Source organism: Grus americana, chromosome 8, assembly GCF_028858705.1.
Source record: "Grus americana isolate bGruAme1 chromosome 8, bGruAme1.mat, whole genome shotgun sequence".
NCBI lineage: Eukaryota > Metazoa > Chordata > Aves > Gruiformes > Gruidae > Grus > Grus americana.
In genome coordinates this window covers 15,083,872-15,111,861 of record NC_072859.1, presented here as the reverse complement: position 1 = coordinate 15,111,861, position 27,990 = coordinate 15,083,872, and the positions used below count along the sequence as shown (strand labels likewise).

General features: G+C 37.4%; 1 protein-coding gene across 9 annotated transcripts; it reads left to right on the top strand.

The window, feature by feature from the left end:
• On the top strand, positions 1–24,280 carry SLC35A3 (solute carrier family 35 member A3). Of its 9 annotated transcripts, none has more exons than XM_054833692.1 (9): positions 1–349; positions 9,351–9,471; positions 13,722–13,926; positions 14,821–14,975; positions 15,058–15,180; positions 16,333–16,504; positions 20,071–20,189; positions 20,694–20,827; positions 23,095–24,280. In XM_054833692.1, the coding sequence occupies exons 3-9, from the start codon at positions 13,740–13,742 to the stop codon at positions 23,183–23,185; spliced, it is 981 nt and encodes a 326-aa protein (XP_054689667.1). In that variant the 5' UTR covers positions 1–349; positions 9,351–9,471; positions 13,722–13,739; the 3' UTR covers positions 23,186–24,280. The 9 variants fall into 9 exon arrangements, with proteins under 9 accessions (XP_054689667.1, XP_054689670.1, XP_054689665.1 ...); XM_054833695.1 differs by having other exon boundaries at positions 1–404; positions 13,780–13,926; XM_054833690.1 differs by having other exon boundaries at positions 1–404.
• The last annotated feature ends 3,710 nt before the right edge of the window (positions 24,281–27,990 follow it).

Genomic DNA, 27,990 nt, shown 5'->3' with positions numbered 1-27,990 from the left:
CCAGGGCGGGAGGCGGCGGCACGGGCTTGAAACGGGACCCCGCCTCAGCCGCAAGTATTCGCCTCACAGCCCTCTGGGCCCCTCCTGCCCTGCGCCGCTGCTCCTCATGCAGCGGCTCCGGCACCATAGCCGCTGCTAACCCCTGCCCGTTTCCGCCAGACAAGAACCCGTTCCGGCCGCTCCCAGACCTGCGGGCTATCGCTTCGCTGCCCACGGCGGCGGCTCCCGGGCCCGTGACGGGCGGGTCGCGCTGCTTGCCGCGGCCCTGGGAACGGAGCGGGCGGGGCTACGGCTGCAGCCGGAGCTTTTGCGGGACGGGACCGCGGCACCCGGAAACACCGGGTGGCTGGTGAGAGCTGAGCCGGCAGTGAGGGGCGAGCTGGGCCGTCAGCCGGGTGCTGCAGGTGGGAGGCCTGGGCTGGAACCGGGGGGAGCAAAGCCCGGGTGAGGCTGCCCTGGAGGGAGCGGTGCAAGGGTTTTGGATGAGGGAAGAAGCCTGAGGAGGCCTTTGGTGTGGGAGGGGGAGACGTTTGGGGTTGGTGGATGGGGTGGGAAGCAGGTCTGTGGGAGCAGGCAGGGGAGGGAAAGAGCTGAGAGAAATGTCTGTAAATGGAACGGTCTGGGGAAGAGAGAGGGAGGGGAGGGGTGAAGGTGAAGTTACTGTGAAGCAGCTATCTGTGAAGTTGGGAAGGGATACAGATCTGGTCAGCAGCTGTGCCTTTGCTAAGGTTGTGGCTCACTTGCTGGGTTTCTTCTCGGTGTAGGTGCAGCTGGTGCTCTGCTGAGAAGGTGCTCACTATGCTTCATGTGGTGCTGTATGCGAAGTTCACAGAAACACACCCTTTATAAATATGTTCATGGCATCACAATTTCATACTGGGTTTTTGAGATGAGAAATGTTCTAGCAGTACAAAGCTTATGGGTTAAGTCAGAAAGCTAGAAGATGTAGAGATAACAAACATAATAAGAAAATACATATTATGGAATAGACTGGAAGGTAAAAGATAAACACCAAAAGGACTCCACGTTGTTTCATTTTATTGAATCCTGTAAACAGTATTTTAAATGAGAGTGAGGATACCAGAGAAAGTATTTTTAAGGAATGATTGGGTGGAGAAGACTGAGACTGCTTTCTGCACTGGAGAGTTGTGTTATCTGGGATATAAAGAACATATACAACTAACCATTCTAAAACCGAGTACCGTAGTGGCAAGCTAATCTGCCACAGTGGCCTCTGCATAGGAGGATTGTGATCTAAGGCAATCCATGCTTTTCAAACAATGTACGTGCAGTCTGACAAAATGGGGTTTAGAATGAACATTAGGTGATGGACTGCTTCTCCCAGAATCTGTAGGGCTGCCTTTCTCTGTAGGCACTAGACTTGACTCATCTGAACTGTTTGTGGACTGAGTTGAGCCTGACCTGTTCACCTCTTCTCTGTTAAGTTAGTACACAGGACCTGCTCCACAAAAACTGTCTCCGTATAGACAGTTTGGTAGAGTAGACTCTAGCTCTGTGATGCATGCTTTTTTTCTATAAAAGAGTAAGCAACGTCGAATTTCTTTTGAGGCTGCAGACTGAGTTTGAGGGAGGTGATAGTTGTGGCAAAACTGATTTACAATAACCTTTCTTTAGAAACCATAGCTCATGTTTCCCTTGTACATTGTTAGGCATTGTGAGAACTTGTGATTGAAAATTACAGTTCTGGGAGATAAATATCCATTGGTTTGGGATGTGTGATGTCCTGGTTTGTAGAAGTAGGATGCGTAGCAAAAGTACTGGTTTTGGGAAAGACTATGGTGGTAGTAAGTACAAAATTGTTTTATTTAGAGTAACGTATTGTTAGAGTGACTCTATGTCTTTAACAGTTGTACAGGCTGCCTGCACAGCCAAATTCCTTATGCTAGTTATGCTGCTGTTCTCAATAACAAGAAAAAGGCAGGGATCATCTGGACCAGGTACCTAGTGAAATAAAATCACATATGTTTGTTTAAAAGAGTTCTAGATTTGGCAGCATTAACTGAGGGTAATACATTCTTGATCTTTGGGACAGGCTTACTAGATAATCCTCCCTTATTATTCTTGAATTGCTATCTGGGCTTATTCGTCACTAGTTACTTTAGTTCATACTCAGATGCATGCTGCTTGCACAGGCTCAGTGCCTTCATTGGAACTTGGGAGGCCTGGATCACATCAATAGAGGGTATCTCTAGAGCAGAGGAGAGATTCTTAAGATTTGTACCTCTTAGGGTCTAGCATAATAATGTAACGTGGTTAGGAGTTCAGGATTTTCCCATTGCCTTTTGAACCTTCTCGTCTTATATTCATGCCCCTTCAGTACACTGTTCAGCTGTCTAATTTTATTTGTAAATACTAGCTTTCTGTAATAAGTGTCTACAGATACATTTTCACTGTCATATCTGGTTTGTGTTACTCTACTCAAACTAGGTCACTTTGGCTGAGGGTGGGTGCATTGCCTTGAGCACCCGGACTTGATTAGTAATTCAGAAATAGCATAAGTGTAAGCTGTAGCTGAATCCTGTCTGTATTCAGTGTTCAGTCTTTCAGAACCTTAAATCAAGCTCTTTTATTGGCTTGATACATCTGCAGGAGTTGCATTCGGGCAGTGCTTCAGTTCATGGCGTTGCATTCCTGTATGCTTGAGAGGGGATGGGCATTTCAACTAGAACTGAGTGTGACTGCTAGGATCTCTCTATACTGTGATCTATACAATGAACACAGTGTATGTACAGTTGGAAAAAGAGAGGCAGTTAAGGCAGGTCGTATCAAATTTCTATGCTGGCAGGCAGAGTTTGGCTTAATGACTGTTATGTCAATATAAAACTATTGCACTACTGTGCACATAGTTGAAGTCTTCATCTCACAAGAAATGTAACTGGTGTTAGATTTAGCTCAATGAGGGCCTGAATTTTCTGAACACTGAATATTTATACTTGATATGTGATTTTTTTTTTTTAATATACATCAATGAAAGAAATCTTATCTTTGGATTCTTAGGTTTGGTGTAAAGGATAAAGGAGGCAGACTTAAAAGAGTATTTAGCTACAAATTTCACATTTAAGATTCACAATGGCCAATTTTTCCTGTCTGATACATAGATTAGAATGGTGATATTTTTTCCCCCACAAAAGAAAAAAAAACCCAAACAACAAAATACCTTTGTGACATCATCAAAAAACTCGGCTATGTTAAGTTCCCTTTCTGCTGGGTTTTCTGTCCACCTGTAAGAAAACCTTACCTGAGTCCTAAGCAATTTATAGCATTGTCTGAAATTAGACATTAGTTAATATGCAATTGCATTCCATTTGTTAGACTTAGCAATGAAGGAATTTCTTGATTGATAGGCCAGTGAATCACTGATATGGCCTCTGCTATCCTTGGGAAAAGCCTAGATTTTGGGAGCAAAGTTGAGAAGAAATCATTGATTGATCTTTAGCAGTTACAATTCAACATGTAACTGGGCTGCACATAAATGTACTTGCCAGTGCTAAAAAGTATCTGCATGATTTTAAAAAAGCTAGTTGTGGGTAGGGAACTAGATGACGTTGCAGGAGCAAGATCCATCGGTGTTCTACTGTGTCATGCTTGATAATCCAGTCACGAATGCAGTGATGTTTTAATTTTTTTTCACCATTTAAGATTTATCTTTTTTTTTTTTTAATGTATATGGAGAAATTGGAAATACTGCCTGGAGGAAACCTTCATGTGAAAAAAAAAAAAAATTGTTTCTCAGTTTCTGCTAGAAAAGTAAGGAAAAAACTTGCTAGAGGATTTGCTTTTAATAACACTTCTGAAGAAGAATACAAGCTCTAAGAAAAACATAGCTTATTTTTTCCATAGTGTACTTAATATGCATTATAATGTATTCATCAAGAAGAATAACAAACTGAAAAACAAAAGAAAAAGCAAGGGAAGTTTTAAAATAATGAAGTGATTTGCAGTGATTTAGTTGAAAAGTGCTGTGTATTTGGGAAGGAACATCTGACAAGTATAGATAGCTTTTGTGAAGGAACAGAAAAGAAACCTGTGTCAAGTATGAGGAAGATGGAAAATAGTGATATCTTAAAGTGAGAAATACAAGGTTTAAGATTATTAGAAATGTTTATAACGTTATGGTTTATTAAAAAAATTACAGACATGGAAGATTACCTATTTGGGAGGGTGGGGGGAGAAAGAAATGCGTTATTGAATGACAGTGGTCCAAATTTGTCAGTTAAAGTATTTATATGTATGTAAAATCTTGTTCATAACCCAGTTCAGCAGCACTTAGTAGATTTGGAAAGTCTATACACCCTCAGTGCCATCTGGGATATTTGTCATAGAAGCATAGAATGGTTTGGGTTAGAAGGGACCTTTAAAGATCATCTAGTTCCAACCCCCCTGCCATGGGCAGGGACACCCTCCACTAGACCACGTTGCCCAAAGCCCCATCCAACCTGGCCTTGAACACTTCCAGGGAGGGGGCATCCACAACCTCTCTGGGAAACTTGTTCCAGTGTCTTGCTAACCTCATCATGAAAAATTTCTTCCTTATATCCAATTGAAATCTACCCTCTTTCAATTTAAAACTGTTGCTCCTTGTCCTGACACTATAGGCCCTGGTAAAAAGTCTCTGTCTTTCTTAAAAGTCCCCTTTATATATTGGAAGGTTGCAGTAAGGTCTCCCTGGAGCCTTTTCTTCTTCAGTTTGAACAACCCCAACTCTCTCAGTCTTTTTTCACAGATGAGGTGCTCTGTTGCCCTCTGATCATTTTTGTGGCCCTCCTCGGGACCTGCTTTAACAGGGTCTTTAACAGTCTTCCTTGTGCTGGGGGCCCCAGGTCTGCATGTGGTACTTCAGGTGGGGTCTCACGAGAGGACGGCGTGGGGGGGCGGGGAGAATCACCTCCCTCAACCTGCTAGACACATTTCTTTTGATGCAGCCCAGGATACAGTTGGCTTTCGGGGCTGCAAGCACACATTGCCGATTCCTGCCCAATGTTTCATCCACGAGTACCCCCAAGTCCGCCTCTGCAGGGCTGCTCTCAATCCATTCATCCCCCCAGTCTGCATTGATGTTAGGGATTGTCCCAGCCCACATCCAGGACTTTGCACTTGGCCTTGTTGATCTTCATGAGGTTCCTTCCCTCCATTTATTTCTATGCTATTTGTTGTATTAGATAATACTTTTGGTAAAAAGAAGGCTACACCGAGTCCCATAGAAAGAAAATTTACGGAGTAGAATTTTCCTCTAAGGAATGTAGTTGTTTGATGGAAAGTAGCATGTTAGTTGTGTGTTATCCAACACAGGGTTCAAGAGCAACGCACCTGCAAAAGTGTAGAAGGAAGTCTTATAAAAATAGGTTCTTCAGGTTCTGAGAGCTAGCTCTTGCTCCACCTTCCAATTGTGCTTTTCCTCGCTGTTGCCAGCTTGTTATGTTTGTATAGGTGTAGCACCAGCACTGGGCTCGCCTTTCATTTGAGAAATATGAGAACACAATCCTGTTTCTTTAATCTGCTATCTTGATTTCAAAGCAAATGCTCAGGAAGTGTGTCCATACCTGTTTCACTGGAATGAAAGTGTGTACTTTACTTTCCATTCTGTTTTTCCTTCTGTAAGGCAGACTCAATCAGTGTTTATTTTCTGGCAGATCCCAGACACAGAACTTGGTGTACTGGAACACAAAACTTAAACTTTGCCCTTTGCAGTTTTAGGAGACTGATTGTCTGCATCTTTTTGGCTTTGTATTTTAACTAATGTGTAAGTGCCTTTTGGTTATGCAGTCTTAAACTCATTGATTGTAAAATGGAATAAGAACTACCAATAGCAATAACTCCTGTAACTTGCCTTTTTACTCTAAAAGACAGTCTGCAGTGAAAACATTTCACAACTAGTCTGGAAGGAATGTAATTCATGTAATGCCATCACTGTGAAGATTGGAAGCATAATAGTAGTTAGTAATTTATTTTTCTTAAAATTTAACTTTCCTAGTGACAAAGTAGGGAGGAGTGAAATAGTTACCAGTAGAAGTTATTTTCATGTCAAATCTTTTGGAAAATGGGTAGAAAATAATACAAACATCAACTCTCTAGCCTGTTGAAAAGGCTTCATTTCAGCATTTTCTGTTACTCTGTATATGGTTGTTTTCGATACAGTGCATCCCTAGGCTATCACCTAGGAAGGCCTTTGCTTTTGTGCCTACATAGAATCCTGTGCTCTGCTAGTGAGGTGCAAATTGCAGGATGGAGCCTAAACCAGAGGTACATTTTACCTGTTCTCTGTCATGAATTCGTCTCATTTTGTCTGTATGGACTTGTTCTAAAGATGTGTCAGTGGTAAGTGGTAAATGGATCTTGATTTATAGACATCATGACCATAGGTACCTTGAAACTATTTTAAGTGACTTTTTAATTGTGTCTTACGGTGAGAGATGCTAAGTACCTGCAAGTCATTGCCTGTAATATAGCCTGTCACATCTGTTACCTGGTAGTTAAAATACAAAGTAATTGCATGCATGGCTTTTACTGTGGATTGCTTGGTCATGTGACAGAGAGCAAGTTGTTATTTTAATCTGTGAATTTAACCTGCTTTTTTGTTACGTTACTTATTGGAATTCATCGTTAATTGCTTTTTTTTGTTAGCTACTTCTTGAGATGGTGTTGGGTGCTTGGGGGTTTTTTTGATGCTGATTTTTTTTTTCAAATTTTCTCTAATATCCTCTTGAAGTTTTGGAAATTTTAAGGAAAATAAAATTTAATGCATATAATAAAAAGTGAGCCAGCAGCAGTGACTAGAAGAAAAACATTCTTAGTAATTCAGGCTGAGTTAATGAAATATAATGCAGAATACTGGATAGTTTGGGATACTGAAAAATCTTTCAATGCAATTGACGTGGAAGAAATGCACAGTCAACTGAATGAAACCTGGATCATTTGTGCATTTTTTATTTATAAAATAATATGTGAAAATGTAGGGCACCCCAACCTTAAAATTTCAATGAGTCTGAAACATGCTAATCAACTAGATTCCTGATGTTAGGCAAAGTTGAGTCTTAACAGTTCTGTGCTCACTTAATATATTCGTATCAGCATGGTGTGAAGTTTTGGGAGTGCCTGGATCTGTGGAGTTGTCCCTGCTCTTTTGTTCTTGCACTGGAATATGTATCAAGACAGTCTCTAATCTCTGAGTTTAACTAAAGAGTCTTTAAAATAAATTAATCACATTTCCTTCTAGACTTCTCTTTTTTTAGTGTTTTAGATACCTCAAACTAAGTAATTTTGTCAGATTTTGAAACCTCCTACAAACTCAAGAAAAGGATAAATTCATAAACTAATCCTTAATTTTGCACAAGATTCTGTTACTGTAGATATTCAGCAGCTGAGAAGCTGAAAAGTTTATACCATCAGATCTTTAAAAGACAAAATATTAACATTAAGAAAAGTCCTGTAATCTTCTTGTTGCTCATGTAATAAAACCTGATTGATATTAGTGAGTTTTGTTCAGAATGAATAGAGAAAAAAAAAGTAATATGTTTACTGTTCATTGAGTCAAATTGATTATGTTTCTTTTGGCCTAATGTATTTCATCTGCAAATATTAGAATTTAGCAGTATTTTAGGAGGGAAGGTATAGGGACAATATAACAATAAAATGTAAAATATGAAATTCTAGTCTGTGGTGGAGAAATTATTAAAGGACATGAAAATCTGCAAGTCAGGGATTTATTCATTTTGTTTGAATGAATATTATGAAATGGAAATATGGAATTTTCCACTTCAAAAAAAATCTGCTTCCTTTGCACAGGTATTTTTCAGACTTTGCACAGTATGATACTTTGAGCTGAAGCTATTACTTCCTGCATAGATTATTTGGTTTTCTGAGTCTATAAAATCTTTCCTGGATCGTCTTCCTTTATACTTTTAAGGAGAACAACTCTTCACATAGTATCCATCTGCATTTTATCCATTTGTGTACTGAAGTCAAATGTTACATGGCTGTAAATATCAGCTTAGCTTACTGCACATGGACTTCCCATATAGACCTGCCTTTAACCTCTTCCCCTGCCTTCCGTATATCTGACTGTAGGGTGTGTGTACATGGTATACTGAATAAACTACACAGAAGTGCTTTACTTTTTTTTTTTTTTTACCAAGACAAATAAAAGAAAAGAATAATGACCCTAATCACTGAGTTAACAGATGTGACAGGCTACGTTACAGTCAATGAGTTGCAGGTACGTAGCACCTCTCACTGTAAGATACAGTTCAAAAGTCACTGAGTTAATGTCCAGTCTGTCAAGTAGCAAACCCAAATCTGATTTTTGGAACAGATGCATCCTACAGAGTACTGAGTAGTCCAAAACCCAGTGAGAAATCTAAGCCTGGTTGTAACACTGTACAGGAAATGCATTAGGGACTTCATTTCCTTATAGGTTTAAGACAATCAAAGTGTGTGCTGTTACTGAAGGCAATAGTTCATTACTGAAGACAATAATTCACTGCAACAATCTGTTGCAGTGAGGGTAGTAGGAGCTCACGGCTAGAAGAGATCAATTACACCTTTGGAAGTCTGCTGTGAAACTGCAGTTAAAGGCAGTTCAACTGTTTGAAGTTCAGTATTTGGCTTCTTTTCTGGATCCAGTCCCCAGTTTGCACAGAGTTCTATGAACTGATATGCAGCTCTTTTAAAAGAAAAGAAGAGGGATCAAGAGAGCTGATAAGATACTATGTATGCTCAATAGAGGGTGGATATTTTATTAGTATACGTCAGTTTCAGGACTCTGTAGTTCCTGCACTGTGAACCGATTATTTGTAAGTAGAGCATGAAACCTCACACTTCTCTACAAGCCTGTCTTGCTTACCACTGATGGGGCAACTTTTAGCAAATATCTGTATTTCAGCTATCACACTAGACACTTAAAGTTCATTTTGTGTGAGTTTTGGAAACTGAAACTGCTTTAGTGAATTATGGTCAAGAAATGTTTTCTGCTACTGGCTCCTTTTTGAGACACGTTGTCTGGGGAAAGTTATCTTTTTTATCATGATTACTAATGAAGACAAGACTGTAGTTCAAGATAATATTGTGGTATGTATTCCTTATGGCTTTGCTGATGGGCTTATTAACCGTTTTGCTTGTTGGTATGTTTTCATGCTGAATGCTTTGATATTTGCTCATAAACAAGGTATTAGTGATTTAAAATTACATTTTAAGCTACTTAGTAAATAGATGGCTGTATTTCAGCAAGAAAATCAGGTGAACATTATTTTTTTGATATTGTGATCTATTTTGAAGGTTAAGGAATTGATCTCTGAGAATTTTGAACGTTTGTAAAACCCTTTATCATTTCACAGGCTCACAGAATGCAGAAATTTCGGTCCAAGTTCAGGAGAGATGTGTGTTTCCCATTATCTGTATTTTGTTCAGAAGCATTTTGAAAACTGAAAACCAAAAAGTTTAAAAACTTATTTATCTGTAAGTGTGCTTTCATGAAATTTAGTGCGGTTCATCTTAACCATATATTGCTCTTCATGTTTCCAGATTGTCAGGTGTCAATACTAAAACATGAGGTAGATAGAAAAGGTGGAAGAAATTGTTTGTGCAAGTTGTCTCACATAAATGCACATTTTGCAATGTTAGTTTTCTCTAGTAGCATAGGTAGACCTTTTGATGAAGTTCAGTTCTGTATTTTCTCTCAGTGGATTTTTTTGGGTTTTTTTGTTTTTCCTTTTTCACCCCCTGTCTTCTCCATACTGCTGGTGTTTCTCCAGAGAGTATGATCTCTGCCCTTGCATGTCCCCTCTTCATCCCTTCATGGGAACTCTTCTGTTTCTCCTCCTTGTTCTCAGCTATAGCAAATCTATTCTGTCATGGTTTAGCCCCAGCCAGCAGCTGAGCACCACATGGCTGCTCGCTCACCCCCCCAGGTGGGATGGGGAGGAGAATCAGAAGAAAAAGGTAAAACTCGTGAGTTGAGATAAGGACAGTTTACTAGGACAGCAAAGGAAGAGGAAAACAACAACAGTACTTAGAAAAGAATATAGAAAGCAGGTGATACACAATGCAATTTCCTTACCGCACCAAAACCTGATGCCCAGCTTGTCCCTGAGCAGCGACCCCTCCTCCCCAGCCAGCCCCCTTTATATATTGAGCATGACATCATACGGTAAGGAATACCACTTTGGGAAGTTTGGGTCAGCTGTCCTGGCTGTGTCCCCTCCCAGCTTCTTGTGAAAATTAAGTATATCCCAGCCAAAAACCAGGACATTATCCACCTCTTATTCTATACCATCTACATCATGTCCAGATCCTACACTTTCCCTGTCTTTGAGATATATATAGATACAGATATAGATATATATACACACATGCAGTTATCATTTCCTTAGTCTATGGGCCATCCCTCTAAAATGTCCATTGAATTCATTTAGTCCTTGACTTTGGGCTCCATCTGTCATAACAGCCTTTCAGGGCGGGAGAGATGGTGTGTGCTGTTGGATTGTTACACGCTGCATTCGGAGCTCACGGCTGGTGTGTCTGGCACAGTCCATGCTCATGGTCTGCCAGTTGAAGATATCAATTTTGAGGAAGTTGCTGGGTGCCGGTAGCTGAAGCCAGTTCTAGTTCCATCATTGCTGCACTTTGCTCAGTTTCATCAAAGTTCATCTTCATTAATTTGAGCAATTCTTACTGTGATACCACTAATACGGCATATAGCAATTGTAGTAGTTATGACATACAATGGCAGGGTTATTTAGCAATTATCATCATACAATTTAATTTATTTACTATTCTCAGACAAAATCAAATCCCCTTGAGTTATACATTAGACTTCTGCATCCTTCTGCATCGCCCACTGAGTGCACCTAGGTCCTTGAGCAAAAGCAATCCCACGGATGGGTTTTCCTTTGCCTGAAGCAAGGGTAACCCCAACAGTCTTCCCCAACATATTCTTCATGTGCACTACAGGGACTTTATCCCTTTCTATAGTATGTGGAAGTTTTGACTGGGCAGGGCCAGCTCAGCTGGTAGCCTCCCTAGTGTTAACTAACCAGGTGGCCTTTGCTACATGTGTATCCTAATATTTGAGGGTCCCACCACCCATTGCTCTCAGAGGAGTCTTTAACAGTCCATTGTATCATTCGATTTTCCCAGAGGCTGGTGCATGGCAGGGGATGTGATACACCCACTCAATGCCATGCTCTTTGGCCCAGGTGTCCATGCGGTTGTTTTGGAAAGGAGTCCCATTGTCTGACTCAGTTCTTTCTGGGGTGCCATGTCATCACAAGACTTGTTTTTCAAGGCCCAGGATAGTGTTCCAGGTGGTGGCATAGAGCATGGGATATATTTCCAGCCATCTGGTGTTTGCTTCTACCATTGTAAGTACATGTTGCTTGCCTTGGCGGATTTGTGGGACTGTGGTATAATCAATCTGCCAGGCCTCCTCATATTTATATTTCAGCCATTGTTCTCCATACCACTGAGGCTTTTACTGCTTGGCTTGCTTGATTGCAACACATTTCACGTTCATGGATAACCTGCACAATAATGTCTGTGGTCATGAGCCCATCTATATGTTGCATCTCTTCCTTGATGGCCTGAGGTGTCATGGGCCCACCAAGCAGTCCATGACCACTTCCAGAACTCCTGGGTGACTGGGGTTTCCTATTCAAGCCCACTGTATGATCAGTGCTGCCCACTTACTCCACTTAGCATCAGTTGTATGATGTGTAGAGGGGACTGTCCCTATGAACATCCAGCCCACCAGCAGTCAGGGCACCAGGAGGAGCTATGCTTTAGTACCAACCACCTCTGAAGCAGCTAAAACACCTTCATATGCTGCCAATATCTCTTATTCAGTTGGAGTGTAACGGGCCTCGGATCCTCTGTATCCCCGACTCCAAAACCCCAGAGGTCAACCTCGAGTCTGGTGCTTTCTGCCAGAAACTCCAGGCAGGGCCATTCTCCCTGGCTGCAGCATAGAGCATATTTTTTACATCTTGTCCTGCCTGGGCTGGCCCAAAGGCCAGCACATGGACTGTTTCCTGTTTAATTTGTTCAAAGGCTTGCATTGCTCAGGGCCTCCAGGTCACCTGATAGGATTTACAATTTGGAATAATGTAATTTGGAATATGTATCCTCCAAAAACCCACAACACCTAAGAAAGGTCGTGTTTCCCTTTGGCTAGTCAGCAGAGACATATCTGCTCTTTTGTTGATCACATCCTTTGGGATCTGATGCCACCCATTGTGCCATTTTATTTCTACAGACTGGATCTCCTGTGGAGGTCCCTTGACCTTACTTCGTTTTATGGTGAAACCGGCTTTCAGAAAGATTTGAACAGAAGCAACAGCTTCAGTTTCAGCTAGAAATATTCAGAGGTACCAGCACATCCTTCAGCAGTGTGTACAAAACTAGATAGTTAATGAGTCAAAACTTGTGTGCCTGTAGGCGTAAAACATGCATAGGGACAGCTCTGACATGTGCTTCCAGTAAGTACTGGTTATGCTGTCTCTGGACTTCTAAAAGTGAGAACTGCATTCGTTGTCTTGACTTGTTACTGTTTTTCTTTTACTTGAAAACAGATTTGTTAACTTTTAATTACTGATTTGGTTTTACTTTGGCATCATAAAGCACTGCTCTGTTTTTTGAATATGTGGACAGTGAAGGCAGTAGTAGTTATTTTTTTATAGAAAGCATTAATTTCTGTACATTTGGAAATTCTTCATACTTAATATGAAGAATAGCAGAAAATTATATAATATTCTGAATAGCAGTGATGCATTGTTAAGTTTCCCTGTAACTTATTGTGCTTGCAAAATGATAATTGCTTTCTGTTAGTCTCCTGTAGTACATTAATGCTTTATTTGGTGACAAAGGGTAAAGAAAACCACATCAGCTTGGTGAAAGTTCATGGCAGAGGTGAGGATGATACAGCTTTACTAATTTAAGGTTTGTGGTAGTCAGTGCAGTATGAGAAAGTAGGTGCACCTAGTCATCTATATTCAACTAATTTTTTCTGAGCAGGATAATCAGCAGGTCAGGTTTAGTGCTGTCTCCCCTGCAGCTCCTCCATCCCACGTCTTCCTATCCAACCCTGCTGTCCCACAACTCTCCTTTTCCTTCAGTGCCAGGCATACCTCTCATTTTCATTTAAAGTAGCCCAACCCTTGACCTGTCTTATGCTGGCACTGTGTCATCTGGCGAGGCAGAGACTGCAACCTGAAAAACTTTTGAGGTGGAAGAATGAGAAGATCTTTTCGTTCTGGGAATAGCTCATTGCAGCAGAGGTACTGGGCATCCTGCAGTGCCACAGCGTGGGGCTTTTTCACTTTGAAAATACCTTCTGAGCCTTCACCTACATAAAGAAATCCATGATTGATTTAACTTGGGAGATCTCTTTTGTGAAAACAGTTATTGGAAAGCTAATTGTCAGTTAGTAGTCCTTCTTTTGCTTTATTATTATTACAGATAAGAAATATTTCCTTTATTAGTTATCACTTCTCCTAATATTCTCATATACTTCCCCTTTGGTAATCATGTGTTTGAAAAACATTTTTAAAGTGTCAATCTCCTTTATCTTTTTAAATATCAGATTAGGTTTGTTGTTTTTCTTTGGCTGAACTCTCTGGATAACTTTTTTAATATGCTGATTCCTAAGGGAAACATCTATCTGCAATATTACCTTTTAAGCCTGGGTTTGTTTGTGTTTTTTTCTGTTTCAGGAAGAAAAAAGTGAAAAAATGTCTACCAATTTAAAATATCTTTCCTTGGGCATCCTAGTTTTTCAGACCACAAGTTTAGTCTTGACGATGCGTTATTCTCGGACGCTGAAAGAAGAAGGACCTCGTTACTTATCCTCTACTGCAGTAGTTATTGCTGAACTTCTGAAGATTTTGGCCTGTGTTCTATTGGTCTACAAAGACAGCAGTATGTGTCAAATTTTGCACCAAGTAATTTTCCTAATCAATATGCTGTATTGCAGTGGCAACTGCAAAGCAGCCATGTGAGTACAGGCATACAACAAAGCATTTCCCTTCTCGCGTAAGAAATAGTCTTGGAAGGATACTAATCATACTTCACTCCTTGACACGCGATACAAGATATTATATATATTTGCTGAAGAGCATTCTCTCTAAAGCATGTGAATACTGAGGAGTGCAAGAATAAATTTTCTACTAACAGCTTGAAACTGGTGTTTGCTCAGACATTTTAAGAAATTAATATGTAAAAGTAGGAAAAAAATTAAAAGTTTTAGGTGTGTCCAAAATGTGAATGATAATTTAGAAGCCTATAATAAACAGCAGAGCAGAAGGAAGGAAGCAATTTCATTACTACAGGAAGAAGCACAGTTTTAAGCTCAAAAAAAGTATATCCAGATTTACTCTAGTTCTTATTTTGGACATTTTATATTGAATTCATTTGGTTCCTATTTGATCTCCAGCAGCTTAAAAATATCATTGTATATGCATAAATATTGATGACTCTGTAGGCTCCTAAATGTGCACCTTTTAGGTGACACTCTTTAATGTATCATCTTCAAATATTGATATGGTTTCACTAAGTTTTACTTAAAGTATTTTGAATAATTGTTCTAGTTCTGATATTCCAGGCTGTATGAAGACATTTTGCAACCTTTTTTTCTTACATATATGAGGCTTATGAAAGTTAAACATACATAGTATTTTGAAGTCTTAATACCTATAAAAAAGGGGCAACAATCTTTAAGAAGAGAATATTGCTATCTCTTTTTTTTCTTTTTTTTTTCTTTTCTTTCTCTCTCCTTTTAGTGAATGTCTATTTCTTTTATTGTTTTTTCGGTAGAGTGCAATTTACGGACTCTCAACAGAGTGCTACATGATGAAATCCTTAACAAACCCATGGAAACTCTTAAACTTGCTATTCCTGCAGGAATTTATACTCTTCAGAATAACTTGCTGTATGTAGCATTGTCAAACCTAGATGCAGCCACGTACCAGGTATTGCACATTTGGATTTCTCTGTAAGTTTCAAAAAAACCCCATGAATTATGTGGTAATAACTGTTTCTGGGTCCTTCTAGGTTACATATCAACTGAAAATTCTTACCACAGCATTGTTTTCTGTGTCCATGTTGAGCAAGAAATTGGGTCTATACCAGTGGCTTTCATTAGTAATATTGATGACAGGAGTGGCATTTGTGCAGGTAAATATTAACAGGTAGTTTGTGTTTATTTAATGTGTTTATTCAAGGAACATGGATTTCTGTACTGATTATACAGATTTCCGATTCTACCAGCTGCACATGAGCACCAGAGCATGGTCAGGAGCTACAAATCACAACTGGCTAGGGCTAGAGGACACCCGCAATGGTTCAAAGACAGAAGATAACATCTCTTTTGTGTCCCAGTGCTCTACTGTAGAATCTGACAGGGCCTTTGGAGCAACTTACAAATAACAGTGATAGCAGTATTTATTAGCACACTTCTTCAGACATTAGGGATTCACAGATCATCTGTGCCAGCACATCCTGCTGCTCACCTTGTGATACAGTTTCAGGATGGCAAATTTACTTGAACTTTTTCAAGAGGCAAACTTGGCCTCTGTTCTACATACTGCAGGTACAGTGTGTAGTTTTCAAAGGGCAGGATCATGGGATAAAAGACTATTCTAAGAATTTCTAGCAGATTTTAGCATATCCTAGAAATTTTTATTTTAAAACCTAAGGATTTGAAAAAAAAAATCTGAAGATTAAATTTAATGGAATTTTCAAATTTAATAATTAAAAGTGATAACAAAACATTCTGATAGTAAGTAACAGACTCTTCAGTATGGTTTTGTCTATAACATTGTATTTTATTCTGTAAGCGTTAGATTTATTGCAGGTTTTAGCTTCATAAATTTCAGCTTGTTTTAATCGTCTGCGTAATCACTGAAGGCGGCACATGCAAAAGACAACTCATCCCATCCTAAAGAGTGCTGGTGTAAGTGGTTTTGTAATTGTGCTGATATCTGTAAGGTAACTGTCAGGTGGCAAAAGTTGCTGACTCTGAATGACCATGATAAGTCATGCTGGGATTCAGGAACAGTTCCGGTTTATAAATCATAAATCCTGGACCTGTTTAAATTGACGGATATTCTCCCAGTTCAGGCACAATTTTACTCCTTACAAATATGTAGAAAGAAAAATTATGGCTTTGCAGCCCTTTAAAATTATTTATGCTGCAAAATATGAAACTTTGCAAGCATGTGAATGTATTTAGTAACTGCTACTGTTGCTAGAAAACAAATTTGCATTTTATAGATGCTCATGACTTGATTTTATCAGTGAATTTTGTGTAACTGTTTTTACATCCAGTGGCCTTCAGACTCTCAAGCAACAGCTGCTAAGGAACATTCAACAGGATCTCAGCTTGTAGGCCTGATCGCAGTTCTTATAGCATGCTTTTCTAGTGGATTTGCTGGGGTTTATTTTGAGAAAATTTTAAAGGAAACTAAACAGTCTGTGTGGATCAGAAACATTCAGCTTGGTAAGTTTACTTTTAGTCATCTCTTAGAGATACCACATTCTGAAGAATTAAGATAAATGTGCAAAATATATATATAAAAATAAAAAATATCACTAACATTTTAGTATTCTGCATAAATGTACTTTTAAAACCAAGAGTATAAACCCTGCTAGATAGAATTCTAGCAGTTGCTTTCTGATCTCAACCTAGTTCTTGATTTAACTTGCTCATAGAATGTCTGTAAGTTTGTACAGAATCTGTCGGTTGAATTTGTATTTAAAATTTTCTAAAGAATGTTATCTTATGCAGGATTCTGTATATCCTCTGTGTTTAAAATTTATTGTCTTTTGGACTAATTCATAAGACTTTTACTTTTTTTTAGAGAATATAGGAACATTAAAACAAAATATGTTTCTAAATCAACATTTTGAGATGTTTTAAAATTAACATTTTCTTTCTCTTGTGTCTGAGTAGACAGTTTTTCTAGGTTGGCATTTTTAATACCAAAAACTGCTTTGTGAATAAAGTTGAAGTAATGAATTATTATTTCAGTACAAAGGTCAGTTTGTTTTAGTTGTTTGTACAATCACTGGAGAGAGGCATATGCAAAGGACAGTTCATCTTAACTATTTTAATGCCTTTACCTATTGTGCCCCAATCAGTAAGAGAATACCTTCTATTTCCAAAGTAGTTCAGGGTCTTCTAGACCCTAGATATTAATGGCAGCAGAGTTGATCCATTTTCTTAAATGAGTTTTCCCTCTCCTCAAAGCAATCTTGTCCAGTTTATAGGGTTAGAAATATGACATCAGCAATATCTTCCATTTGCAATAGGAACAAGACTTGTTGTTGGAGTTGCCTGCCTTTCTCTAATGGAATCCCTCTAGTCTTCACCTGTAGGCAATAATTACTTATTGGATATTTGAATAAATGCTTTCAGCAGAATTTGAACTTTCCAGCGCCTTAGTGCGGACTCGTGATGAAATCCACCGTAGTGTAGAATTAAGTCATGAGGATGATTTAGTGGATCAGGGCTGTGTACCGAGTCTGGTAGAATGTAATGAAGTACCATAAAAGCAGGAAATGGTGTGTTTTGGGTTTTTTTGTGATGATGGTTTTCCTACAGGAAAGATGGGGAGGGACTGTTTATCAGAGTGTAGTAACAGGACAAGGGGTAATGGGTTTAAGCTGAAAGAGGGTCGATTTAGATTAGATGTTAGAAAGAAATTCTTTACCATTAGAGTGGTGAGGCACTGGAACAGGTTGCCCAGAGAGGTTGTGGATGCCCCCTCCCTGGAAGTGTTCAAGGCCAGGTTGGATGAGGCTTTGGGCAACGTGGTCTAGTGGAGGGTGTCCCTGCCCACAGCAGGGGGGTTGGAACTAGATGATCTTTAAGGTCCCTTCCAACCCAAACCATTCTATGATTCTGTGGTTTTTTTCTAATTAGAGAGTTGGTCAAAAACTGGTATGGTCAAACATGTTTGAATACAAGCAATATGTTTTCCTTTATTTTCCTGTTGCTGTGTTTTAATTATAAATGGTTTCAGTGAAAAATGCAGAACTGCATTTTCATTATATTTTAGTGTTTTTACATGCCCATAATGCTTTGAAACTTGAGGATAGAGAAGGCAATCAAAACTTTTACTTACTATCTGCTAGTATTTATTGAAATTGTGTATATTAAAACTAAGTTTTCTTGAACAGGGTGTAGGGGATACCTCATGAAAGGTTATGTTAGGGAATTTTGGAGGCAGAGAAGGGTGGGTAGCTGGGGCATCATCCAGGATTTAAGGTAAGATTGGTGCTCTGAATGGAACTACAATGTAAAATCCATCGCCAGGAAAAGCTGATTATTATTACTCTCCATTTCCATGCTAAAAGCACTTTGCTGGGCAGCAATACAGATAACTGAAACACTTTCCAATTCAACATTCATAATTGTTGAAAAATCAATGATCTCTTTTAACACGTTCTTCAGATTTTTCTACAGCGCACAAAAGTATGTATGAAAACTAATGAGTTCACTAGTTTGATAGTCGGCCTGGTCATATACTGAATGTTCCAATAATTGCTTTGTGAAAACAATGAGATCAGAATAGACTGCATCTAAACACAAACTGTTCAAGGTAATAAATAACTAGGACTGTGATATATGAAGACATAAACATCTGTGATAATAGTGAGAATCAAATCATCTGCATTTTTTATTTGTTTTTTCATCAGTGAGCTTAATTTGCCTCAATACAAAAATCAGCAGAATATGTTTACTGTTAAAGTTTTCTTCAGTTCAAAAATTAAATTAATTTCATCATATTTCATAGAGGATTTCCTGATACAGCTTTTAGAAAATATTTAAAACATGAAATCACAATTTCAAAAATACATTAGTGTATCCTTTCTGCAAGTGCAATATAATTACCTGCTTAAGACATGGTATCATTCAGGAGGAAGTTGGTCATAAGCAAGAGCTTTGAAATAGAACTTTTCTTAAAGCACAAACAACAAAACCCGTATTTCCAACTTGGTTTTCATTTTCATATCCATAGATAACTATTAGAACTGTAGAAAATATTGGAAAATATATTTGAATCATTTTTGAAAAATTGTCCTTATTCCATTTTTAATGCACACCAGTATCATATTAGGGATGTATGAATAGTTGATTTTATTTTTTTTAGCAGATCAATTGGAAAATAGAAGTAATTGGTTTAATCTGAATGAAACTTAAATTTTTTATTATGTCTACAAAAAGAATTATTTCTTGTCTAACAGAAGGTTTTATTTTGTTCAAAACAATGCTACCTTTTTCAGATACAAAGAAATGCGATGAAAATAGAGGTCAGCTTTTCACAGAAATGAAATGGAAAAAAAATTCCCCCTTTCCTGCTCAGGACTAGAGCCTGCATTAGGCACAGAGGAGGTGCTTGCATTACTTCCATGCCTGAGAGGATTAGGAAAAGTTTCCCATCTGATAGAACAACACTATACTCACCAAATTACAAACTTTTTAATCTCATCTCAATTTCTTCTTTTGACATTAAGTCTCTATTAGTAAACGTTAATTGTGCTTTGAGGCTGATTCAGGAGAATCCCACTTCCAAGATCCTTGTCTGAATTGGCAAACTGCTAAGTCCTGCTCTTGCTATGTCAGTGACCATCTCCTCCACTGAAAGTTTTCCCTGTTTTTCTCTCCAGGTTATAGTGTGACTTCAGCCTTCAGTCACGACTAGTTTCAGGAAAACTGAAATTGTGTTTAAATGAATTTTGCTATATGCCATAAACAAAAATCACCCCATTCCAGTAGAAAGCAATGGAAGATAAGTATATAAGAATGTCCTAATGGAAACAATCAAAACTTATTAGAAGTGTGGAAAATAACTTTTAAAAGACAATATCTGTCTGAACACTGATTGCATTTGAATGTGGTGGTATTGCAAGTGGCAGTCGTATTTTAAAATCAGATAGGTTCTTTAAGGTCCCTTCCAACCCAAACTATTCAATGATTCTGTGGTATGTGAGCAGTCCTTGAGGACAAGGAACCTATTTCCATGTTTTACACTTGATTTTAAATCAATCTTGTACTTTCAGGATTTTTTGGTAGCATATTTGGACTGATGGGTGTATACATTTATGATGGAGAACAACTATCAAAGAATGGATTTTTTCAAGGATACAATAAACTTACTTGGATAGTTGTTGTTCTACAGGTGAGATATCGCATGTTTCTGCAAAGGCACTTGGGATTTACTCTTCCATAAAAGACTGTGGAAGCTAGCGGGTGTTGTTGTGGCTACTGAGAATTCTATAGTTAAAAGTCTAATCTATCACTATTAGAATAAACCTCTAAATAAAAAACTGGAAAATATATAGCAAGTATATGAACAACATATTGTGCAATATGAAAGCATGCAAGCACTAATTATCTTGCAGTGTTTTAAATGTGTGTGTATATATATGCCCTTCCTCCTGTGGCTAAAAATGTATAGTACAAGCATTTCCACTAATGTAGTGATGGTAATACGATCAACAATTTCTTTAATGGGAAAAGCAGAACTCCAATATTTATCTTCAACAGTGCCTATCCATAACATAAAATAAACGTAATGCTCCTAAACATAGACAAAAGCTTTTCCTAAAGCGAGCACACATTAAAATAGAGGCTCTCAGTGGAATTATCACGTTGCAAATCTAAACTTCAATATATTTTTCAGGCACTTGGAGGGCTGGTGATTGCTGCTGTTATAAAATATGCAGACAATATTTTAAAGGGATTTGCAACTTCTCTCTCTATTATACTGTCAACATTGATCTCTTATTTCTGGCTGCAAGATTTTGTCCCTACAAGGTAAGAATTAGTTTCCATGTATGCTGAAAAAAAAATACGGTTGAAAACTTAATGCTTACCAGATATAACTGCAAAAACAAATAAAAACACTTCAAGCTACACTTTGAGAATGTTTAGATACAACTTGCACATAAAAGTTTCATTTTATAACATACTATAACTAATACTTAATTTTTTCAGTGTAGTTGGCAAGTTTACTGTAAGATACAGCTACCCACAGGTCAGGAATAATTGAATCTCAAATCTTGGCTTTTGACAAACCACTCTCTTGCAGGCTGTATGTTTTAGTTCTCTATCCCTTTCTCTTCTTTTCCTCCCTACTTGTTCTCCCTCAGTGTTTGACTCCTACTTTGCATTTATGCTGAAGCCAGTCAGTCCCCTCTAGTTTCAGCACTTGCCTTGCACTGCCTTTGGCGCTTCTCTTTGAACCAGGCTCCCCCCCTGCCGGCTGTATCCAGTAAGATCTCACAAAGAGGTTGCCTGGCTATTGTTTCCTCTTAGTCCTCTAAGTGGACATATCTTCCACAAGTCATCTTATTGCAAGATGAGTTATGGCTGAGCAACAATAATGAGGATAAACTTTTTATACTGGTTTTCACCTAATCTCAAAACAGTCTCTGAAAGAGATAATTGCAATCATACACGTGGAAGTTACACTACAGCAATTAGTTGCCCAAGGACACCTAGAAGCCCAAAAGCAGAGTTTTTTTCTAAAGACAATACCATATTCATTAGTGAAAACACTTCACCAAGAAAGAAAAATGCTTGCTTCTAGGCCAAATACATTGTGTCCTGACATTTTGTGAATCGGATCTCAGTAGCTCTCTGCACTGCAGGTTTTGTACGTGGGTGGGTTCTGGAATAGTGCTTGTCTTGGCAGTGCATGTTAATATATGGAGTGTAGAAGTAATATTGCAACTTTCAGATGTATTAATAGGATCTTGCTTTTAATTGACCTACACTCCTCCATATGTTACGCATACTCATAGTGTAAAAATATTTTGAATAATATTTACAACTTCTATATCTGATATAAAGAAACGTCTTTTTATCTAAAAGTAGTATTTACAATATCAGCAGGAGTTTGCTTAACCAGTCAAAAAAGGAAGTAGAACAACTATTTAGGCTTAAAAAGTGGAAGACATTGAACTTAAATTATAAGTAGCCTGTATTGGTCCTATTAAAATAAATGTAGAAGGTGGTTTAAGAATTTATGTCTGCTCAAATGGAAAATTAATAAGTAACTTACTAGCTTCTGCAAACATGGTGAAAATGGAAACAGCGGTAAATAATTAAATAAGATGACGCCAACTAGCAGCATGTAGAGAACTTGAAGCCATCTCATTTATTAAAACTTGATTAACCTGAGTTAATCAAACTTAATCTTGCTTATGCCAACTGAATTTATTTGAACTGCAACTGAGTAACTCTTTCTCTCTCTTCAGCAAACATTTTTTTGGGGGTAATAGATGTAAAGTACTTAAGTGCTTGAATGTGTTGCAATGGATCGTGTCCAGAAATAGGCTGTATTCTCTAAAGGATTATCACATCATGCACCACAGAGTTTTTTTTAGCATTTGGTTCAGAAGATCAAGTTGTCAACATTGTCGTGTCTTTATGACTAGGTTCTTTTCTAAAATTTGTACTGATTGTCTGTTGGCTTTGGATATTTTGTTTCAGACTTATAACTATCAAAACAACTTGAAAGGCCCATGTGTCACAGTACAAAAGATGCCTTTATTATCTTTTTCTTACATAAATCTTTAAGTATCTGCCAAAAATTAGATTATATTGACTTGCAAACTGGTTTTTGGGCAGCAGTAATTTGTTTTGACATAAGCTTTGGACTTCAAAGCAAACAACATGATTCAACTCCAACAACACGATGTATGTAAGATGTTAAAAATGTCTGGGTAACCACGGTAGTTGCACTTCTTTAGCTTCTGCTTGCATTTTGCACAGAGCTTTAGGCAAAAGAAAAAAAGAGAACATTAGTCTGATAACTTTTGACAATTGTTCCATGAAACTATAATTTTAATTTTCAGAATGTGTCAGTATAATAACACATTGTGGGTGTAAGTTTCTTATTTCAACTTCTTCCTGCATCCTTCTATAATAAATGTATGCAAATATTTTGTTCCTTATAAATTGGAAAAATATATCTTTCTGCGTTCCTACAGGAAAAATGTCCTTTTTTTGATTGTATTACATAAAATTGCATCAACTAAAATGAGCTAACTTTTTTTTTTCATCCCTGTTCTATTCAGTGTCTTTTTCTTCGGAGCCGTCCTTGTAATAGCAGCTACTTTCCTATATGGTTATGATCCCAAACCTGCAGGAAATCCCATTAAGGCATAGCAGACTTCCTCACCAACCTGCTTCTCGAGATCATGCACTGGGGGCCTTGCTAACAATGGCATGCGGAAAGTGTCATTGTGCATTGCAAGGAAAGGATTACTACCCTGAATGTATTGAAGAAATATGAATAGTTTTGAACAGCCAGAGGGGTTAAAGGTGGATAATGATACTGTCTGTAACTGATGGGGAAAAAAAAAAATGGCAGGGGAATGCCCAGTGCAACTTGCTAATAAAAACTTGAAAGGAACAGGTTTCCAAGAAACTGCAATTAAGAATGTTTACAGCCTTGACTGGGATTGCATCAAAAGAATTTACTGTATTGACTGCTGCAGAAATATGTCCTATGCACTCTTTGAAAGAGCACACAACAACATTGTCAGATTCTATGTTTTTGCAATTTGACTATATTTAATCTTAATAGATATGTTTTTAAATTTGTCTATTTACATGAAATCAGCTGAATACACATCGTAGTTCTAAATTGATGATTTTAATTAGGTATTCCTTATTAAAACTGTGAAGATTGAAGAAAGATGCTTTCACAATATCAAATATTTTTATATTTTTAGAAGGCAGATTTAATAACAGGAATCTGTTATTAAATTATAATATTATAATTCTGTTGCTTATATAAAACTCTTTTAAGAATATTAACATTCTCATCTAAGTACACAAAGGGAGAAATTCAGAATGAAAGATGGAAGTCTGCGTTGATACTCTAGCCTTCATCAGGATAGCCTGTAGTGTTCCAACAGATGCCATAACTCTGTGAACACAGGCCAGAGGTTACTGCACTAGCCTGCTACTAAGAGTAGGGTTATGATGGGGCACTTGCTCAGATGTAATGTTCATTCTTTTTTTTATTGATTATAAATCAACTTTTTGGTAAATCTTTAAAGTAGTTTTTATGCTTTAAATATCCTCTGGGGGTTTTTTTAACCTCAAATTAAAAAACAAAAGCCCATAATATACATTTTAAATGCGTTATTGTTGTCTGTAACAGCTGCAGCTGGAGCTATTATGGTGTATCATCTGTATACTGTACTGTATTTTATTACAGACGTGTTTTTTAAACAAGTGTTGTTTACTCATGAACTCTCCAAGACTTTTTCAGTACATTTCTCTGTAATGGCTTAATTAGAGATTTTTATTTTTATTATTATTAATATTGTTTTGTTTGGGGAGTCCTTGAGCCAGCGGACCAAAATGGGTTCTCTGGAGCTATTCAGTCTAGTAGTGGAATTACTTTAATAGGAAACAAAATGAAAAAGTAATTAATTGTGCAATAGGTAAATATAAAAGCATGCTTTTCTTCTGTTTTAAACCAAAAAAACTTCACAGAGAAACCTAGATGCAATTAGAACTTAGATCAATTAGACCGTTATCAATGCTTCACTTGTTGAAGTGTTTGCATGTAGCCAGAAACACACACACACACACAAAATAAATGCCAGAACTAATAAACAAAAAAGCTGTCTTAAAAATCACTTGTTTTCAGGATTCACAATGGATATTAATGTAGAGTGACTTCTTATCCACATTACACTTGTTGAAGGTATATATTATATAAAAACATATCAGTAGTCCCTTACCTGTAGAATGGCAAGGGGTAAAAATTTATGGTTTCCATTTTTTCCCCCCTTCATGCTCTTTCTCACTTCTGTCTTCTGCTAATGAAGACGTTGTGAAGGGAGAGGTGTTTTAAAATGTTTACCAAAGTACCTCATTCTCTTTTCCACATTTTAGTGGTGGATTGACAAGGAGATTCTGTCAGAGTGCTCTGAGATTTTTTTTTATGAAGTATTGTAAATGGGAAAGGAAAAATTCCACTTACATCAGCCAAGTAAAAATAGTGTTTTCCTTCTGTTGGCAATGACGTGGATTATCAACTTCTTGTTTGTTTATCGTATCAGAGCAAGACGTTAAAGAAATGTCAGAGTTATGCCAAGGGCTTCTAGGCTTTGTGAATGGTGAATCTGTCCTAGCATGCTGTAATTGCAGGAGATCTGCTACTCAGTAGTTAAAGTGTATCTCATATTACCCTAAACTGGCATTTATGTCAATATTAAACCTTTTACCTATAACACGCAATGTGGCAAAATCTTTGAAAAATTACATTTAGTCATTCCACCACTGAAATACAACATGAGGTGAGATGTGTGTGTGGAACAGTGGCTCACAGCATTGCTTAGTGTAGAGTGGGAAGTTCATGACTCTGAAATGATCTGCGAAGTGCTGGTAGTAATATCTGAATTGGAGTTTGGCCTACACAACAATACTTTTAATTTCATGAATCACAGTAGTGGAAATGTTCAGGTAATATAATTGATTACTTCCTTGAGCAATTTCTCCAAGAAATATAAGCAGCAGGTTGAGAACACAATAGCCAGTTTCACAGGAAGGGACCAAACAGGCCAAATAACCACCACATTGCTGGAATTCCGTTGCATATAACCCAGTTTTAATAGTTCAGGTACATCTGTCAATATTTGTCAGTAAGCATCAGTTGAAAGGAAAGAACAGGAACATGTGCTCTTTGCTTTTGAACAGGATGGCATACAGCTTTGGAAAACAATATATCTGCTGTACTAAGGAACAGTAACTCCTGTCCATAGATCAGTGACTCTTCCATGCTTTCAACTGACAGCTCCATTAAATTTTCCAGTGGAGGGATAGATCTCTTCATACACTTGCTGCTGTAAAGGAAATGGGAGTTTGCATTTGTAGCTGCCTTCCCTTAGCATGCTGAGGAAGGATTCTTGTCTGAGGCCCTCCAAGTTGAAAAGCATTATTCTAGGCAGAGGGAAGACAGCATATGTTTCTTGAGAACAGAAGGGATGTGAGGAGGGTTTACTGATTTCTGTAACCTTTGCAATCGGAGAGCATATGCACATTTTTGCATTGGGATACTTTTGTGTCTGGATTTTAAAATTTGACAAAAGGAAAAAAAAAAAAGAGGCAGTTTTAAGTCTATAACTCATTAACTAACCAAAGAAGCATAGCTAGCACAGAGCATTGGGAAGCAGGGGTAGCGTGCTTTGAGTTTGCCCTAAAAGCAGTCTGTAGGAGTCTAACTTTCCAAAAATAAACATGTCTTTCTGAAATATTTTTCTGACTTTTAGACAACAGATTTGTTAGTTGTATATTTAGGAGGCTAACCTATACTTAGCAAATTTTATTTAAATATTTATAAAATTATAGCTAGGTATTTATTTGCAATAACTTGAATTGTGTGATTTATTTTTTTTAAGACTTGCATAATGGGAGTGCTAGTATTTATTGAATACTTGGATATTTGGTAGTTTTATTTGAGAATCTCTGGGATACATGATAAATGGTAAAATAACAATAAACTTAGAACTATCTTTAAAATAGATCAGCATTTCAGTGGTGAAAAATCTTGAGTGTAATAAAGCAAGATGAACTTTTTGTTAAACTTCGTATTTCTGTGCTATCCGCAAGTGCCCAATAATCTTTTTTCTCAAAGAATTCAGATAATTTTATAGTTCTATTCAACTTCTTTGTTTTAAACAAACTATAAGAAAACTTCCATTTTTCTTTGCTTTAATAATGGGTAGATGAATGTTCTAGATCCGGCTTCTAGAAGGTAACACCTTGGGGGCTTTACTGTAACTTTTTAGAAACTATTGTTTTATTTTTCTTCAAAAAAAAAAATCTTGTTTTGGTAGCATATGTTTGCGTTTCAGTTAATGATACAGTCCTCAGATTTTTAGGAGTACATAATTGTTTTGTGTCCCTAACTTATTTTTATGGCTGTAATTCAAAAGACTGTAATGGATTTTATCAAGTTGTTTTACAATTGATAAATGAAGCATTGCAGTTCTTCTGGTTTTTGTTGTCAGTAACTTTCGTATTTTAATATATTTCCTTATCGTCCGTGCATGTACTGTTGTATTTAAGCAATCAACATTTTCCAAATTTGAAGTTGTTGCTCATTTTCTTCCTGGTGTGACAGTGTTTCTTGCTGGATATTGTGAATGAGGAAAATTATTCATTGTTTTCTTCTCTGAAATCCATGTTTTGTAACAATGAGATATTAAAAAACATTAAGGGGGTTTTTTGTGTGTGTTAGGTAATGTTTATCTATAACATGGTATTATACCACGATAGTGTATCATTACCTATGGTGTTCAGATATTGTAAGAAAGTCCAAGAAGTGTTTCATTGCCTTTGCTTTCATTGTTCTGTTCATTTTTAATGCTGATTATTTTCCACAGGAAGTTACTAAAGAGTTCTGCTCTTTCCAGGTAAGCTGATTATACGGTTTTATATATCTAGAATGAAGATATTTTTCTCAAAAAATTGCAGGGGAAAATGCAACAAAATAAGTGGGATTAATTAGATGATATCTTCTGCTCTAGTTACTGTTAATCCAAATTTCTGTTTAGTTGAATTTATAACTTTTTCTAATTATTTCCCACGAGGCAAATTTATAACTCTTTGTAGAAGCAAAAAAAAAAAAAAAAAAAAATCTATCCTGAGGTGCCGTTCAGTGCTCATTCTTGAATGTCTGCTGCACATTTGCATCCAAGAGTAGACATGACGTTTTTAACTCTTACCTTCAACCTTCCATTATCGTTCTGACTGTAATTAGCCATATTCATTTCATTAGCAATTTATAGCTCAGTAAGAATTGCTTATATGCTAAGCATATGTTTATATTTGCTGCCATGAGTAACACTTTTTTAGATTTTTAAAAGTTTATTGTCAATATATTTTAAAATATAAGAGCCCAAATATAAATCATATATTCAAACATTGTAGCAAAATTTTTAAGGTAGTCT